This window comes from Sinocyclocheilus rhinocerous, unplaced genomic scaffold (genome assembly GCF_001515625.1).
Source record: "Sinocyclocheilus rhinocerous isolate Xijiao unplaced genomic scaffold, SAMN03320098_v1.1 scaffold1413, whole genome shotgun sequence".
Classification (NCBI taxonomy): domain Eukaryota; kingdom Metazoa; phylum Chordata; class Actinopteri; order Cypriniformes; family Cyprinidae; genus Sinocyclocheilus; species Sinocyclocheilus rhinocerous.
Genome location: NW_015639297.1, coordinates 232,461 through 249,730, shown reverse-complemented (window position 1 = coordinate 249,730; position 17,270 = coordinate 232,461). Strand labels below are relative to the sequence as shown.

The window sequence follows — 17,270 nt, the reverse complement described above, 5'->3', positions numbered from 1 at the left end:
GATTTTCCTCGCGCTTTGGACTTTGAGATCTGCTGCGAGTTCGTGCAGCGCTGTCAGAATACATGCAATGCGCGCGTGTATTAGAAAATATAACGTTCTGCAGTTTATTTACTAATTGTTTATGGCCATTTCGCGATATCAATCATCATACAGTAACCAGCAACAATCACCCCGTCCTCTTCTCAATGAAGACATGCGATGCAGTCCTAAACAGTCTCTCGCTGTCGGTGCTTGTAATGATTTTTGCGTCTTTCTCCGACAGTTTAAATGCTTCCACACTGCTGACGTGTGTGCTGCATAATAAAGAGCGCGCGCCTCTCACTCTGCGCTGGTTGCTATTTGATCGCGTCATATCATTGTTCGGTACAATTTATTCTGTCTTTTCGCGTATTATATTTTCGGCCGAATAAATTCGGTTGCCGAACATTCGGTGCATCCCTACTTTCTAACAAACAAAATCCTTTTAGAAGCAAAAGATGAATAGATGGTATGCAGGAAGTGGTTCAATTAATATTCTTCAACAGGAAAATAGATCACATGTCTAATGCAATGGCTATCTATATATCAGGCAATTAGGACTATGTCATCCTGTATTATGCTATCCAACATGCAGAGAATAACTGTATTTGCACTTTACATGAAATCATATTTGTATGTAGGCTACTCTGTGTGACCAGCAACACTCAAACCTCAAAAGTGCAGTTACTTTTATACAAATACATTGTTTACTTGTGTCAATCAGTCTGCTAAAGAGCACTTAACCTGCATCCTGCTTCACTTTCTATGCTTTCACTATTCCTCTATCCATCCTTTTTCTAGCTTCTAGCCTGTGCTTTTCTGAATGATGTTCGAAACTTTGTATTGCTAACACTTCTCGTGTTATTTTGCCTTATGACAAATTGCTTATTGGTGTTCCTCATGTGTAAGTTGTTTTGGACAAAAGTGTCTGCTAAATCTTTACATGTAAAATGCAATATAGATCAGCTCAACACTTTAACATTAGTATAAATGTATCTTACAAAATCTGTTAACAATTCTTAAAACTACTGAACTACTGAAAAGTACCTTACAGTTTGATCAGAAATCCCCACTAAAGGTGTACTGAGTAATTTCACTCCAACTTCTTGCTTTGTGTCTTTGTACAAAGGTTGATCAGCAGGTTAAAGCAATGCTTATAGGAAGCAGATCAAAGATTTGTCTGGCTGAGCAGTAAGGTTTTGTTCAGTAACAAAACATCTGCTTCCGTTCATACTCCTTTTAACCCTTAGGCCTACAATAATATTTTACAATATATATATAATATATATATATATATTCAAGGCAAAATTAACCTGTTGGAAATATTCTTATGCTGTTTTAAGAAAATTTAATATAAATATTAATTTATAATAAGCACCAGCAGAAACGGTAGTAACTAAATGCCATTTAGCAAAAAGTTAATTTTTGGATTGTACCATCCTAATTTAAAGGGTTAAAGCTAGTTCCTTAGCTAATAGCAATCACATTTTAAGAAACATAGTAAAATTACTAAAAACTTGGTCTAAGAGTAATCTTGTACTTTCGATTGTCGTTAATGTAGCCTAATTACAGCTTCATGATCTATGCAGCGAAAATGCCGTTTAATTCACCCAGACTTTTTTCTTTGTATCACTCGCACAGCAATATTTCCCAATGGCATAACAACAGCAGTTTAATTAAAAACAATAAGGTAATAAATTAACAGTAGTTTGTGATCTCACTGTTGAGAGTCGGGCGCCGGTGTTTCTGTGATGTGGCGGCCGCGGCAGGGCTGCGGTACCCGGTGAGTGTGTGTGCCCCGCACCGCTGCCCAGCTGGACACGAGCTCCGGGCTGGCACGGGCCCCAGGGAGCAAAAAACAAAATAAGAAATAATTCCCCACTTGCCTGGTTTCCGCACTTGATGCGGCGACCAAAGAGCTAAAAGCTGCTCAGCCTTCAAAAATCCTGTCACCAAAATAGTCTGATAGATGAATTATTGAGGAGCCCACATCCGTTTCCCTCGCCCCCTCGGTGCCAGTGCAATGCTATGCAATGTCGGGCTGAGTTACAGCCCTTCACATACCATGATATCTATACCTAAAACGTTTTTATTCGCCCAGCAACATCCATATACATGGGTTATTATTATCACTCTCTCACTGCATACTTGCAAATCGCATGCAAATTAAGTAGAAGTCATAATTTGTATGCACGCGGCGCAATCATTGGGTTTCACATAAAATATTCTGTGGTTAAATTCTACTCCATTTTGGAGGAGGAGGAAGGGGGGCTCGGCTCCATCTTTTCCCGACATCAACAGGTCATCTTGGGACAACTGCAGCAACCGGGGGGCGAGTCAGACTGATCCGCTAGACAAGACACCATATTAACCACTTGACGTCTGAAAGCAATGCACATTAATGCCCTCCTCCAGTACAAATCCCCAAATAGTCCAGAAACACGTGCCAACATTGCAAGCGATGTGTATGCACGGCTAAAAAGTTGGAAAATATAGACGGACGCATTGATGCAATATAAATCAAGCTCTCGGCAGCAAGTCATTGAAGTGGTTAAAGTTTCGCAAGCCCATCCCCCATCTAAAGCAATCGCACACCTTCACAAAACAATACCCCTATCCAAAAAAATCCCCTCAAATCTTTCTCAATTACCCCCTGCCACAACAATAACTAAATTCGACCCCCTTGTTCAACCCACGTGGTTGCCCCTTGACCCCACTTAAAGTGGCATGAACCTCTCGTGCATGCGTTAAAATACTCACCCTCTCACTTGCGATCTGCTGGAACGTGTTTCAATGGAGGAGTCAGACTCTTTCTCTCTACGGGCAGCCATTCATCGCGAATGCACAGGCAAGACGCCCGAGCGCAGAATTATCGAGGGGTGCATCATCCTGTCACCCCGGTTAGAGCACAGAGTCACCGATCACACACAGAAAGCTGTCTGAACACCGATGCGTGCAACTCGCGCTCTCAGTTGGGTCTGGTGTGTGCGTGCGGCAGTGCGGGGAAAGTGAGCTGCGTGGAGCGTCTAGACTCCGGTGAAGCCCTAGAGGGGTCTGGGTGCTACGCGCACAGCATGCAAACTCGACTCCTCATGTCGCACTGGAGAAGTGTGCACTAAACATCTCCAAAATATGTCCACCACGTCGCTCTAATGGGGTCAAATTATATGGCGCGTAGGCAATGAGATAGAGCGTGACTAGATTAGATTATTAGATCGAATGTGCCATTAGTAGCCTACAGAAAGAGCATATAGGCTATGCCACGACAGTAATGCTGCACAGAGAAGGCATACTTTACGCAGATAATGTATTTATTGAATTTTTGTTCAATATTACATATAAAATATACTATGATTGTAGAAATTTAAAGATAAGACTTCAAATTTAATATTTAAAACAGTTAAATATTCCTGAACTGTACATTGCTATTCTTGTCACGGAGCCGCTGCTCCAAGTCAGTAAAAATGAAATGTTCAGTAATGTTTAGTAAGCTTGAAGCCAAAGTTTGCGTAAATATTTATTTGTCCATCTGACAGTAAAAGTAAAATGTGAACCTGGACCACAAAACCAGTCATAAGTAGCACGGGAATATTTGTAACAATAGCCAAAAATACATTGTAAGGGTAAAAATCGATCGATTTTGTTTATGCCAAAAATAATTAAGTTATTAAGCAAAGATCATGTTCCATGAAGATATTTTGTAAATTTCCTACCGTAAATATATAAAAACTTAGTTTTTGATTAGTAATATGCATTGCTAAGGACATAATTTGGACAACTTGGAGGCGATTTTCTCAATATTTTGATTTTTTGCACCCTCAGATTCCAGATTTTCAAATAGTTGTATCTCGGCCAAATATTGTCAGATCCTAACAAACCATCAATGGAAAGCTTATTTATTCAGCTTTCAGATGATGTATAAATCTCAATTTTAAAAAATTGACCCTTATGACTGGTTTTGTGGTCCAGGGTCACAAATGTGAATTTTTAATAAACTTATAGGCTAGCTGAAGTTCAGGTAAATGTAAATGCACATCTGACTAGTAAATGTAAAATATATGACTCTGCAAATCAATTAAAATAATATACAACAACTGCAAACAACTAATGAATTGTGATTTTTATCTCAACATGTTTTTTATGATGCATAAATCTCAATTTTAACAATAAAATGAAATATACAGGCAGTGATACATGTGCAACAATAATAATGTGCATAGTTCTGATCTACTGTCTTTACATAAAATGCATACCTTATAACATAATTTATTCTTAATCATAATGTTTAAATTATGATTTATTCAATCATGTTTAGTTTCTATTAATATCTAAGGCTGTATGCTTAATATGTAGCTCTGCTTGACACATATTCAGGGGTCCTTGCTCCATATCTGTCACTAAGGGGTCCTTACCCTGAAAACCATTGAAGAACCCTGCTCTTGACAACTGCAAAGTTTAAGATTGCATCAGAGATCAAAGAAAAGTTATAATATTGTGGTTTACTACAAACTCTTCCAAACAAAAAAACTTTAATTTTATTTATATTAACCACTTTTCAGTGTACACTTTTCAGTATACACTGTTGATAATAATAATGATAATTCAGTTACTAAAATTAGAGAATTAGAGAAAGTAGTGTTTATTTATACAATTCATTCATACAATATTAGCAGCAAATGGAAGAAGAGGGTGACAAGAAAGAGTTCATCACTGCATCTGTAGGGGAAAGATGTGAGGTCTGTGTGTGGGCCAATTACTGTGTTTTAATCATTATTTATATACTGTTTTGAAGTAGCTTTATTTTCGCTTACATTTTAATTTGAGTTATTTTGTAATGTGTTTTTGTTGTTTTATTGGATTGTTTTTAATTAATTAATTAGTTTGTTTTTATGTTAACTATTTTTATTTCAACTTATATTTTCAGTTTAATTTCTTAACATTTTTTTTATTATTATTATTTTTATTTTTTGTGTGTGTGAATTAGTTCTTAGGATGTATATGTAAGACTAAATAACCCTTCATGTGTGTGAGTGTGTGTATATATGTAAAATTAAAATGTAATTAATTTAGTCAAAAATAATTAATTTTAATTTTAGAATTTGAAATTAATTTTATATGTAAGATTATTTTACAATACTGGTGTTTTCACCTTGTCTTGTTTTTTTTTTTTCAGTATTCTCCTATGACTGACATAAGTCAAGTTTTTTCCCGTATTTGTGAATTATCATGGCTAAAACTGTCTGCCAAATAAATAAATGTAAAGTAATTTATCTCTCTTTTCTGCTTTAGCCAGGTCTGCGTGTGCTGGAGGGTCTGGCAGCATCAGGCCTGCGTTCTGTACGTTTTGCTCTGGAGATTCCTGGCCTGAAGAGCATCACTGCTAATGATTACTCTGCTAAAGCTGCTGCCCTGATCGCCCGCAATGCACAACACAACAACGTGTCCCACATACTGCAAGCCAGCCAAAGAGATGCCAGGTCTGAGCACCCTGCTGTTTATTTTTTCCAGTGTTTTGCTTATACACTCACAAACATATTTTATTTATATATATTTCAATATGCTTTTATTTTTTACTTTTTCTTTTTTCTTTTTCATTTTTTATTTCTGTAATTTTAAGCTTTATTTTTTTATTAATTATAATAATAATTATTATAATTGTAGTATTTCACCTTATTATTATTATTATTATTATTTTTTTTCCCAATTACTGAAAATGATTTGTTATAGTTTTAGTTAACAGTAACACTGATTCAGTTACATCCTAAATCCTGGTATAACAACTTCTTTACAGTATGGTAATGTATGAGGCAAGAGGGAGGAAGGAACGATATGATGTTATTGATCTTGACCCCTATGGCAGCCCTTCTCCATTTCTGGATGCAGCTGTGCAGGCTGTCAGTGAGGGTGGTGAGTCTGTCGCTGTTCTCTTACATGCACATTCTGAATTTATTTAACACAATATGCAGTACACATACAGTAATCTCGCTCTCTCATTGTCAGGGTTGCTTTGCATTACGTGTACGGATATGGCTGTAATGGCTGGAAATAGCGGGGAGACCTGCTACAGCAAATATGGCTCTGTGTCCATCAAGTCCAAATACTGCCATGAGATGGTAAGATCGGGCTGACTGCTGATTGGAAATGGATGGAAAGAAGGAAACTCATATCATAACATCATATCTGTGTCTTAATCACACTCTTTTTTTTCTTTTTATTCTAGGCTTTGCGTATAATTCTGCACAGTTTAGATCAGAGAGCAGCTGTTTATCAGCGCTACATTGAACCTCTCTTGAGTGTGAGTGTGGATTTCTACATCCGTGTATTCGTCAGAGTCAAAACAGGCCAAGTCGTGGTCAAAAACTCTGCAAGGTAAAACACAGTTTACTCTGTCTGTCTATATAGAGATAAAATAGCTGCTAGTAATCATACATGAAAAAGTGCAATATTTATAGAGTTACAAAAAAAATTCTATTTAAAGTAGATGCTGTTCATATATATATATATATATATATATTTTTTTTTTATAAATGAAGCTTTTAAGCATAAGAGACTTCTTTCAAATACGTTGAAAATTTAACAGACCCCAAATTTTTGTATGGAAATGTATTCTGTGATTAGTAAATCCAGGTATCTGGGTGTTTCATAGTAAGCAGGCGCTGCTGTATAACTGTGTCGGCTGTGGTGCGTTTCATCTGCAGAGGATGGGGAAGAAGATGAGCCAAGGCAAACAGTAAGTATTTCTACCTCCATGATTGATCTGTACACTTTTTCTCAGTGTTTCTGTACTGTCAGTATCATTATGCGTTTTCAGTAAGTGTATATTTATATTATATATGTAATATGTTTGTTACAGTATGAAGTATTCGGCAGCCACTGGACCACCTGTAGGGCCCAGCTGTGAACACTGTGGGCAGAGGCACCAGGTCTGAACTATAAACTTCTCCTCTTGTGTGTATTACAAAAAATAAAATATCCTTTTGATGTGTGATTAGTTGGTACTGATATATCATGCATCCCTACTTACTGTATATACCATGTCGGTTTTCTGCAATTTTTTTAAATAGACTTTTTTAAATAAATCAGTATCAGCTGATATTGAACATAAATCAGCCAATATTGGACATTTAATTGTGTGTTAATCCTCTCATTTACCCTGTTTTTTTTGCATTACACATTTTTACAACAAGAAGAAATAATTTAATAACACTGTTAAATGTATCTTTATAAAATCATAATTAACTAATATTAATTTCTGTGGTTTGAAAACCCTAGTTTGGGAAATACTACTTCAAGTTATATGCCTATACTGTAATATTTAAAATTATCAATTTTAGTTTTAATGTTTCCTCTTTTATTTATTCAGACAAAATAGTATAGAATTTTGATTTGATTCAGCCATTTATCAAACTGTTCTTATCGTATTGACCAGAATTGCAATATCGTTGCATTACTGTATAAAAGCAACTGACATGCTTCAGTATATAATTCAACGATGAACATTTAGTTCCTCACCTTGTTTTGATGACTTTGTTCCTCTCTCTGTATTCGCAGTTGGGCGGTCCCATCTGGGCGGAGCCTATTCATGACATTACATTTGTTCAGAAGGTTCTGAGTGCCGTTTCAGGGAACCCCACCCGCTTCAGAACGTCCAAGCGGATCGAGGGGGTGCTTAGCATGGTGACCGAGGTCAGTCGTTAATAAACTTCACAGTAAGAATCATCAGCATGATTGTGACATTTTAAATGTATCCAGGGAAATAAGTTTTGGTTTTCCGAATAGAGAATTAGTGCTAATAGTTTGAGTTTTGTGTTTTAGGAGCTGCAGGATATTCCTCTGTATTATGTTTTGGATCATTTGAGCAGCACAGTTCACTGCAACACTCCGTCCATGCTGCAGTTCAGGTAAACTCTATATAACCTATTCAACCTGTGTTATGTACACTACTGTTGCAGAGATTAGAGTCAGTAAGTTTTTTTTTTTAGTTTTTTTTTTTATTAAAGGGTTAGTTCACCCCCAAATGAAAATTCTGTCATTTACATTTTATGGGAGTCTTAAGACTCTCATTCATTTTTGGAATTCCAAAAAAAAAGATATTTTTTAGAGAAAATGTCAAAGTATGGTTGAGCTTTTATGTTTGCTGATCAATATTTATATGTGAATAAAGGCATCAATTAAATCTTTTCATTATATGAAGTGATTGTATCTCTTCAGAATACCTGGATTAAACCGCTCACTTCATATGGGTTTTAAAGCATCAAGAGTTTTGGGTCAATAGACTTTCAATGGAGGGTGTCCTCATTTTCTTTCTGTGGTTTAGGTCAGCTCTCCTGCACGCTGGGTACAGAGTGTCTCTCTCTCATGCCTGCAAAAATGCAGTGAAGACCGATGCTCCTGCTGAGGTGTTGTGGGACATCATTCGTGGCTGGGTAATTGACCACCATAAACTCTTAAAGGGGTGGTTGATTGCGATTTCACTTTTTATCATTAGTTAAATGTTGCTGTTTGAGCATAAACAATATCTGCAAAGTTATGACGCTGAAAGTTCCATGCAAACGGAGATATCGTCTTTTAAAATTATGGCAGTTTAATGCCTACAAAAACGGCTCGTGGGGACTACAACAAGCTACTTCCCGGGTTTGTGACATCACAAACCCAGAAATTTACATAAACTCCACCCCTGGGAACATGTAACAAAGGGGGCGAGGCCATGCTGTGCTGCTTTAGAGAAGAGGAAGAGTTGTTGCCATGCCGTCAAAACTAGGGGTGCACGAAAAAATCGATTCATATATGAATTGCTATTCTGTCTTCTAACGATTCTAAAGGATTCACAAGTTTCAAAATCAATGTTCTAAAGCAGTGGCTCTTAATACTGTTCCTCGCATCCCCTGCTCTGCATCTCTCTCTCTCTGTCTCTCTCTCTCTCTCTCTCTCTCTCTCTCATTCAGATCATCAACTCGTCACAGCTCCATCAAAGAACTGTGTTCCAATTATACACTTTATGTTTATAGACTGACAGATATTTTTCACATAGCTATGAGAAGCGTTAAACATGCTGTCACATGCAGAATATGTGACACCATGCAGTTACCGTGCTGTATTAAAGCTTTAATCAGGATAAAACCGTATATAGACAACAACAAACAAAAAACATACCATTAAGAGCCGTGCTTTCACAGGTTCTGTGAGATCCTCTTCACTAATATTCTCTGGGTCACAATCGGGCTCAAATTGATAAGCAATATTGACAACGCCATTGTTTACAATACAACGTGAGTGCATGCCACTGAGGTAAGGGGCGTGACGTTCAGACACGCACTAGAGGCGGTTTAGCCAATCACAACACACTGGGCCAGCTAACCAATCTGAGCCCATCACCTATTTCTGAGGGAGGGGCTTCATAAAAACTGGAAATCATCGGAGCGTTCAAAGAGAAGGGACAGAGCGGTGTAGAATAAAGGTAAATTATGTGAAAAATAATGTTTTTTTTTTTTTAAACGAAGCATTAACACATGTTAGACTGCACCCCATAAACACAATCAAGCCTAGAAAAAAAAAGTCAACCACCCCTTTAAGAACCTCCCCAAAATATCCTCATGATGACACCTTATTTTCTAATGTAGTTTCTCTGTTTTTGTATTCCTCAGGAAAAGTCCAACCCCGTGAAAAGAGAGCGGTTATCAGAAACCAGTCCTGCTCACCGCATTCTCTCCAAAGAGCCAACGTAATGATCAAACAAATGTCAAATACTCAATATATAAAAATATAGCTTAGTGCACCTTTAATAGTGAGAATTGGTCCCTATACTAGTGTTACCAAAATCCCTGTTGTGTATGTTGCTGTACCTTTTAGTTTAGTTTAATTGCAGTTTAATAAAAATACAACTTTATTACCATTAATCTTCATATTCTCTCATTTAGTCTTCAAGCCTGCTTTGAAATCAGAGAAGACGCAAACCCTCAATCACGAAAACAGCACCTCACACGTTTCCAGGAGAACCCACAGGCCAACTGGGGACCCAAAGCCCGTGCCAAAGCTGGGTGGGTCATACTGCTAATGTTCTTTTGTTAAATCATAAGCAAAATCTTTCAACTGATTTTAAAAGGGTAAATCATCGTTTCTTGTATTTAGTGGAGGAATCTCCTCTGAGCTGGAGGACAAAAGGAAACAGTTTCAGGGTAAAAGAAAGAAACCGATCACAGACTCTTCTCAACTCAAGAGCTTCCCCTGTAAGAAGTTTCGGAAGGTACGTCCGCTTGACTACAATATATAGTGATTTCAGAATCATTTGAACAGTGAGCGTTGCCTTATTAGTTGTTATTACCAAACTAGTCAGTATTTGAGAATTTAAATTCAGAGTACAAAGTACAAGAATTATCATCCAACTTTTATTCCCGTACATGTGATAAATGTTTAATGTATAAGATTAATTAATTAGGTTTAGTAGTCATAAGTGCCCTTAATTGATAAATTATTTAAGCAACAATGCATACATATTAAATCACAACAGCTAGTTTACCTAACAAAGCTATTGTATTTTCTTTCTTTTCTAGGGAACATGTACATATGGAGATAAATGCTGTTATTCGCATGAACTCGAGCAAGAAACTGAGGAAAAGATGGCCTAAGTGGTTTTCTCACTACTGAATAATGCATGTGTCCAAATGTGTACAGATTCGCAACTATAGTTTATGTTAATTGGAGTTGTGCGATGCAAATTTAATTTTTCTGGCGATGCATTGGTGGGACACATTTTATTCTTTGCAGTCATTTTATATTTTGAATGTTTTCGTTTTGCCTGGCAAATAAATACTAAGTGAATGGCTGTGTATTTCTATTCAGCATGAGCGGGACACATCATGTATCATTTAAAAACAATTTATTACTGGTCATTAAATTTATTCCAGAGTTCATTCTTTAAAAATGTGTCATTTTCATATGAAAGGCACAATAGAAAAATACAAATTCAAATTATTGCACAAATTAATATTAGAAGAAACACAAGATGCCCATTTGGCCAGTAGCTAACCAAAGTAGAGCTTGTGAGATTAATGCAGAAGAAATAAAGACTAGATCATATACATCTTTATGAACATATGGCACAGTGAAGTGTGAAGGATATTTATACTCAAATTTTACAAAATTTAAAAAACTAGAACCAGCAGCGAAGTTCAGCTCTTCATGATTTAGTTCCAGGTTTGGATACTCCAATGCTACACTCTGATTGGCTCGTACAGTGATCTGTAGGTTGTCGGTTCTATAGCTGTCGTACCCGCAACAAGAAGGTGTGGATCTCCATTGGGTTTAGTGTGACTTCCCATTGTGAGGGGTCTTTGGCACTGAGTGGAAGGGGCTTTGATGCCTTTGCTGAAAGAAAAACACGTCAAACACTTAATTTCTGGAAGCTAATTTGTTCAAAAGTTGGAGAAATTAAGAATTGGCTACCTGTGTTCCACTGCAGGCGGTTCATGTCCTCTTTCCACTGATTTGCCCCTAGACTCATTTCAGACGCTCCGAGCACCTCCAGCGTAGAAAAAAGCTTCTGTACACACATAAAGATAAAGTTTATCATTATTCATTATTTTTTTTTTATGTACTATAAGCAATAAGGCACTTGAGCTGACTACACAATACACAATAGGTGTTGCACTACTTCAAGTGTCTTATTGCTTTTTAGAAAAAGATAATAAACATTAAGGTCATACATTTTTATTAAAATGATTAATTATAGTCATGCCAAATCCTATCCCCTTTGGACCCCAAAGAGATTCCTGAGCTACGACGATTTTATGGATGCTCTGGTGCCTGTTTATAAATACCCAGACATTCTTAATCATGAAAATCATGTTAGCTAATGACTTACATTTCATTGCTGAAGCTAAAATCTTTCAGTTACATTTTGCTTTCAGTTAGCAGGTTAACAGATTAGCCAACTAGCTTAGTACAGTGTTGAATGCATAAGAAAGATCTTTTAAAACAATTTAAAGCATCATATTTATTAAAGAGAATTTTTTTGGATGTTTGTTCTGAGAATTTATATACAGCTCTTAGTCCCTGTGAAACACAATCAGTGTTTGACTGCAGCAGGATATAATTACTAAATAATTACTTATTGTGTAAGTAGGAATGGAAATGTGTGTTACCTGTAAATTGACTGTAACAGGCTGCGAGTGTGTTTTGCTCTCTTTGGCCTGGTACTGATGTTCCAGCCTAATCAGAACCGAGTCTTTATCCCACTGAGACAGTGTCAACAGGTGAACAGCAGGGGGCAGAGCATCCTGAAGCCCAGAGAACTATGGGAAGGAGGGAATGATCAGTCAGTTATTCAGTCATGAAGCCAGGGGTGCCCAACCCTGTTCCTGGAGATCTACCTTCCTGCAGACTTCAGTTCCAACCCTGATCAAACACACCTGTCTGTAATTATCAAGTGTTACTTCAGATCCTAATTAGTTGGTTCAGTTGTGTTTGATCAGGGTTGGAGCTGAACTCTGCAGGAAGGTAGATCTCCAGGAACAGGGTTGGACACCCCTGGTTTAAGCTAATGATGAGGAAACTTTTCAGTTCATCCATCCATTGATCCTCTACAAACCTCCAGTTTTGTATTGGCGGGAGGTGTGCCGTCCTGGAAGGAGAGCAGGGGTTGGAGCACCATACCCTGTGCGAGGGGTCTGTGGACATCTGCGGCCATGTTTGGTGGAGTGAGGGTCAGCAGCAGACGCCCTCGGGCAACTAAACCATCAAAAAACTCTCCCGGCTCAGAGAGAGGCTCTCCCACTCCCCTAAAATCATCATACAGCAGTCTCCTGTGCAGCTGAGAGAGAGTTTGCTGTTAGCTGTTAGCATATAGAGACCATGTCACAATTAATAATATAATAATAATAACCTATATTATTATAAACCATATATAAAAATTAGTGCTGGGCAACAATTAATCACATCCAAAATAAAAGTTTTTGTTTATATAATATATGTGTGCGTACTGTGTATATTTATTATGTATATATAAAGACACACACATACCTATATATTTTGAAAATATTTACATGTATATATTTATATTCGTATAATTTATATTATATATTTAATATACAGTATAAACATAACATTTCTCTTAAATATATACATGCATGTGTTTGTATTTATATATACATAATATATATGTGTGTGTACTGTGTATATTTATTATGTACACAAAAACTTATATTTTAAATGCAATTAATTACAATTAATTGTTGTCTAGCACTAATATAATGCATTATTTTAATATAGTATCCTAAAGGAAGCTTCTGGAGGCACTTAAATTTAATTATACATACATACAGATATGTATATATATTTATACAACAGTTCTTTCTGGTCCTCGAATCTGATTGGCTGAGAGGAGTGTGATATTCTAGTGATAACAGAACTCCAACCGTTTCCGTTTGTATCACTCCGCTTGCAGTATTTCTCACAGCGAGCGTCATGGCGGACGCCCAAATCCACTATTTTAATTTTATAAATACTGCTTTTGTGTCAGAATATAGTTTTAAGAGTTTTTTTAGACAAGAATGTTCTTGTTTACACTTCAAAATATGCAGTCTGTTAATAAAGAAAACGTCTATTTGAAAATTTGCTTCGGCGTTTCGGAGATGTGAGCTCCAGGGCATCAGTGGCCGTTCAGCGCTCATGAACCCGCCGAGAGCAGCCTCACCTCGGCCAGATCTTCTGGAATGCTTGTAGCCGCGTGATATGGCTGTGCATCGGCACACTGTGATTAGCTACGGCACTCACACTCATTTTTATTTACATTTATTTTTCATTTATAATTCATTAGCTTTTTTCATTTAGTTTTTGTTCTCCTCTAAGTTTTATTTTTTGAAAATACGCCATACTGTCTGTTATGCCAATAAAGCACTTTTAAATTGAACTAAACTGAGGGAGAGATTGACAGAGAAGGAAAGGTGATTTTATTTTTACCATGATTTCCAGTGAGCCGTTATAGATGCTGCTGGCCCCTTGAGAGCGATCAGTCACTACTGTCAGCTGATGCTTGTCATCCTAAATGCACACACACATATTAGATTCCCTGACAGGTTAGGCCCAAGACTGTTTATGAAAATCTGAGTGACAACAGAAAACGAGGATGAAGACAGTATAAAAAGACAAAAAAAATGTAATATGCCAATGTAAATAAAATAAATGGAGTCTAAAATATACTAACAAAATAATAAAAACAGACCCAGGATCCAAAAAAATGACAAGAAAGCTGACGTAATTGGCTGAACGACACTTGCCTTGATGTAAGCGCGAGAATTGATTGGATAGTAGTTTCCAGCAATTGGCTCTGTCTGCTTCAAATCCCACGTGGGCCGATAATCTTTCCTACAATTACACTGCTCCTTAGATTACTTTTCCAACAGCTGAGATACATAACTATTTAAAAGTTTGGGATCGGTAAGGTTTTTTAATATTTTTGTCTCTGATGCTTTCCAAGGCTGCATTTACAGTATTTGATCAAAATATAGTAAAAACAGTAAAAAAAATTACAATTTAAAAAAAATATATATCTCTTTTTATATATATTAAAATGGACATTAAAATGTTTGTAATCAATCCTTCTATTTCTTTTAATCTCCTCACCGTCGTTCTAGAACCTCTCTGCCATTGGAATCAGTGTAGAAATAGTCAGAGGACTCAATGTCTGTGTCCAAACGAGTGATCACTTCTTTCCCTAAACCATCTCTGAAAAGAGAAAGAGAGCAGATAGTCAGAGAGGAAGAGCTATTAAGCCTTACTTTCATTTTCGCAACAAATCTACAATCCAGAGAAATCTGTGATTAAGTATGTTTACTCACGCAATAGGCACAGGTCCCACGGTCCACTCCAGCTCCAGTTCCCTATGGCCCTCATACAAACGGACAACCTGTGACACCCAGGGGCTGAACCACTGCGTCACCTCTTGAACTGTGCTGGACACTGTAACTATCTGTATTTCAGCAGTTTTGTTAATGACAAAGGGGTCTGAAGAATTTGGTCTGAAAATGTAAGCCCCCGACGGCTGCCGGCTCTCCTTGTTATTCCCAGCACTTGCATTATACCTGCAATTGTCAAAAAGCACAAGAAACACACATTACTTTAATTTTTTTTGGCTATGATTCACTTTTTTGATACCATCAAACATGAGAAGTAAATACTGAATATCATTGTATTTAAGATAATACTATGGTAGATACCATAAAAGATACCAGAAACTGGAAGGCACAGACTGATTCTGAATCAGCCTAAACTAACCAGTAGAAGTTCTGAGTGAGTCGAATGGTTTGATTCGTTTCCAGGTTTGTCAGGCTGCTCAACAGACCTGTGGTGTCGTCAAAGGTCACCTTCAAGAACTTAAACACATACATAAGAACAGATTTATTATTTATGCTAACTGAAACATGAAATAGTCCAAATATGCAATTTTAGTGAAATTTTACACTAGCCAGTCCCTTCAATTTTTACGATTCAGTGATAGCAAAACACAACGCAATGTAAATTTTTGTGATCCTGCATTTAACGGCAAAATAAATCACAAAAAGTCCAGTACTACTTGAAGTTATTGACACATTTGTGTGAATAAGGAAAAAAAAGCACAGAACGTGCTTGATATTAAAAAGAGTTATTAAGCACAATACGCTATGTCAGGTTATGCCAAAATTCCCATTTTGGCGAGTATTCACATAAACATAATTGGTTATGTCTATTCTTCTCATGTTATTATTTTTAATTCCAAAAATAAAAACTACTTAAACTACTGTTTAAAAGTGTCAGAATTTAGTAAGACAATTTTTTTCAGTGCATTTCATGCATGACTATTGTACATTTAGTGTCATACACAATGTCTTAAATGCAGTGTCCTACTTATGAAAGATTTTGAGTTGTTTCTTGAGTCATGGTTTCCATAGTCATGACCATTTCCATCCTCTCTTTCACCCAAATGTTCGCTACTGTCATGCAAAAATCATGTACTGTACCTTTAAGTTCTGTGAAAACTTGTAAATGCCATCTTGTTTTCATTTAGTTAACCACTTTGCATATAAAAAACCCCAGTCAAGTTCACACAAGGTCATTTGGGAGTACAAAGTTGCTAAATACAGAACTGGGTGGTCAATATACTATCATTCAAAGGTTTAGGGTCAGTAAGATTTTTTTTAATTAATACTTTTATTAAGGAATTAAGGATGCAAATAATTGATCAAAAGACTTTTACGTTACTATCAAAGATTTCCATTTCACATAAATGCTGTTCTTTTGAACTTTCTATTCATCAAAGATGAAAATTCAGATTTGCCATCACACAGGAATAAATTACATTTTTAAAAATATATTTAAATATTTAACATTGAAATAATCTTACACAATATTACTGTTTTACAGCATTTTTGATCAAATAAATGCAGCCCAAGTTATTTCAAAAGAGCAAACAAAATCTGTTTTCTATGGATTTTTTTTTTCTTTCCTATGGATTTTACATATTTGTCTTGAGTTGCTTAGATTAGTGAGTTTAGATTAGTGATTTTAACCAGATGCTGCTGCATGTACCTTGTTCTGAATGGAGCGAGTGGCTGTGGGTTTGGGGCTGGATGCTGGAGGCTCATCCTTAAGAATGGAGATGATGTACGTAGTGTAGCCAAGAGGAGGAGCTTCAACCTGGAAAACCAGCTCACCTTTAGCATAACCCCTGTTCCGCCTCACTTGCTGTGTGGACTTAGACAGTGGAACCACCTGACAGACAGCAGGGGAAGTAGAGATGATGATTTCATATCATAAATGTTACAAATAAGCTTAAATGACATACACACATAGTTTCCAACCTGACTGTCCACTGCTTTCCCGTTTGTATCAGTAACACTGTACAATGAACCATTGACGGGCAAACGAACAGGCCAGCTTACAGTCCTGCCCAGAGGATTGTACACATTCATAGAGAACTGAGAGAGAATAAAAAAAAGACAGATCATAATTTAAAAGTGAATGTACTTTTATTGTATGAATGCATTTACTGAAATCTGCGTATAGTACCTTTTGGCTGCTTTCTGTGAGAGGACACACACTGATGTTGAGATTCTCACAGAACACACGTGGAGATTCAGAACCACTGAGAACAGCCAGAGAATTACGAACCAGCACCTAGAACAAGAAAGGGACAGTGGCAAAAACAATGCCTTTTTTAATTCATTTATGAATGTTTTTGATAGCCATGCCAATAAAGCACATTAAAATGAAAATTTAAT

General features: G+C 36.7%; 3 protein-coding genes across 6 annotated transcripts in view; 1 reads left to right on the top strand and 2 right to left on the bottom strand.

Moving 5' to 3' along the window:
* Positions 1 to 3,193, bottom strand: part of LOC107751113 (nucleus accumbens-associated protein 1-like) — a 17,187-nt gene extending 13,994 nt beyond the window's left edge. For 2 of the 3 annotated variants that reach the window (XM_016566717.1, XM_016566719.1), the window contains exon 1: positions 2,779 to 3,193. In XM_016566717.1, the coding sequence (XP_016422203.1) occupies positions 2,779 to 2,849 (71 nt within the window). In that variant the 5' untranslated portion in view covers positions 2,850 to 3,193. The remainder of the gene's footprint in view (positions 1 to 2,778) is intronic. The other variant, XM_016566718.1, reaches the window with a different exon arrangement.
* A 1,487-nt stretch (positions 3,194 to 4,680) lies between these two features.
* On the top strand, positions 4,681 to 11,071 carry LOC107751112 (tRNA (guanine(26)-N(2))-dimethyltransferase-like). 2 transcript variants are annotated; one of them, XM_016566716.1, is made up of 14 exons: positions 4,681 to 4,754; positions 5,308 to 5,495; positions 5,810 to 5,925; positions 6,019 to 6,131; positions 6,239 to 6,387; positions 6,665 to 6,748; positions 6,872 to 6,941; positions 7,570 to 7,704; positions 7,834 to 7,919; positions 8,336 to 8,444; positions 9,663 to 9,739; positions 9,936 to 10,055; positions 10,147 to 10,261; positions 10,569 to 11,071. In XM_016566716.1, the coding sequence occupies exons 1-14, from the start codon at positions 4,695 to 4,697 to the stop codon at positions 10,641 to 10,643; spliced, it is 1,497 nt and encodes a 498-aa protein (XP_016422202.1). In that variant the 5' UTR covers positions 4,681 to 4,694; the 3' UTR covers positions 10,644 to 11,071. The 2 variants fall into 2 exon arrangements, with proteins under 2 accessions (XP_016422202.1, XP_016422200.1); XM_016566714.1 differs by having other exon boundaries at positions 9,639 to 9,739.
* Positions 11,072 to 11,232: 161 nt separating this feature from the next.
* Positions 11,233 to 17,270, bottom strand: part of LOC107751149 (lysosomal alpha-mannosidase-like) — a 9,528-nt gene continuing 3,490 nt past the window's right edge. The window contains exons 10-21 of the mRNA XM_016566779.1: positions 17,059 to 17,166; positions 16,851 to 16,967; positions 16,579 to 16,761; positions 15,289 to 15,386; positions 14,853 to 15,095; positions 14,638 to 14,739; positions 14,292 to 14,379; positions 13,975 to 14,055; positions 12,605 to 12,826; positions 12,159 to 12,308; positions 11,461 to 11,557; positions 11,233 to 11,382 (exon numbers count right to left, since the gene is read on the bottom strand). Coding sequence (XP_016422265.1) covers positions 11,273 to 11,382; positions 11,461 to 11,557; positions 12,159 to 12,308; positions 12,605 to 12,826; positions 13,975 to 14,055; positions 14,292 to 14,379; positions 14,638 to 14,739; positions 14,853 to 15,095; positions 15,289 to 15,386; positions 16,579 to 16,761; positions 16,851 to 16,967; positions 17,059 to 17,166 — 1,599 coding nt within the window. The 3' untranslated portion in view covers positions 11,233 to 11,272. The remainder of the gene's footprint in view (positions 11,383 to 11,460; positions 11,558 to 12,158; positions 12,309 to 12,604; positions 12,827 to 13,974; positions 14,056 to 14,291; positions 14,380 to 14,637; positions 14,740 to 14,852; positions 15,096 to 15,288; positions 15,387 to 16,578; positions 16,762 to 16,850; positions 16,968 to 17,058; positions 17,167 to 17,270) is intronic.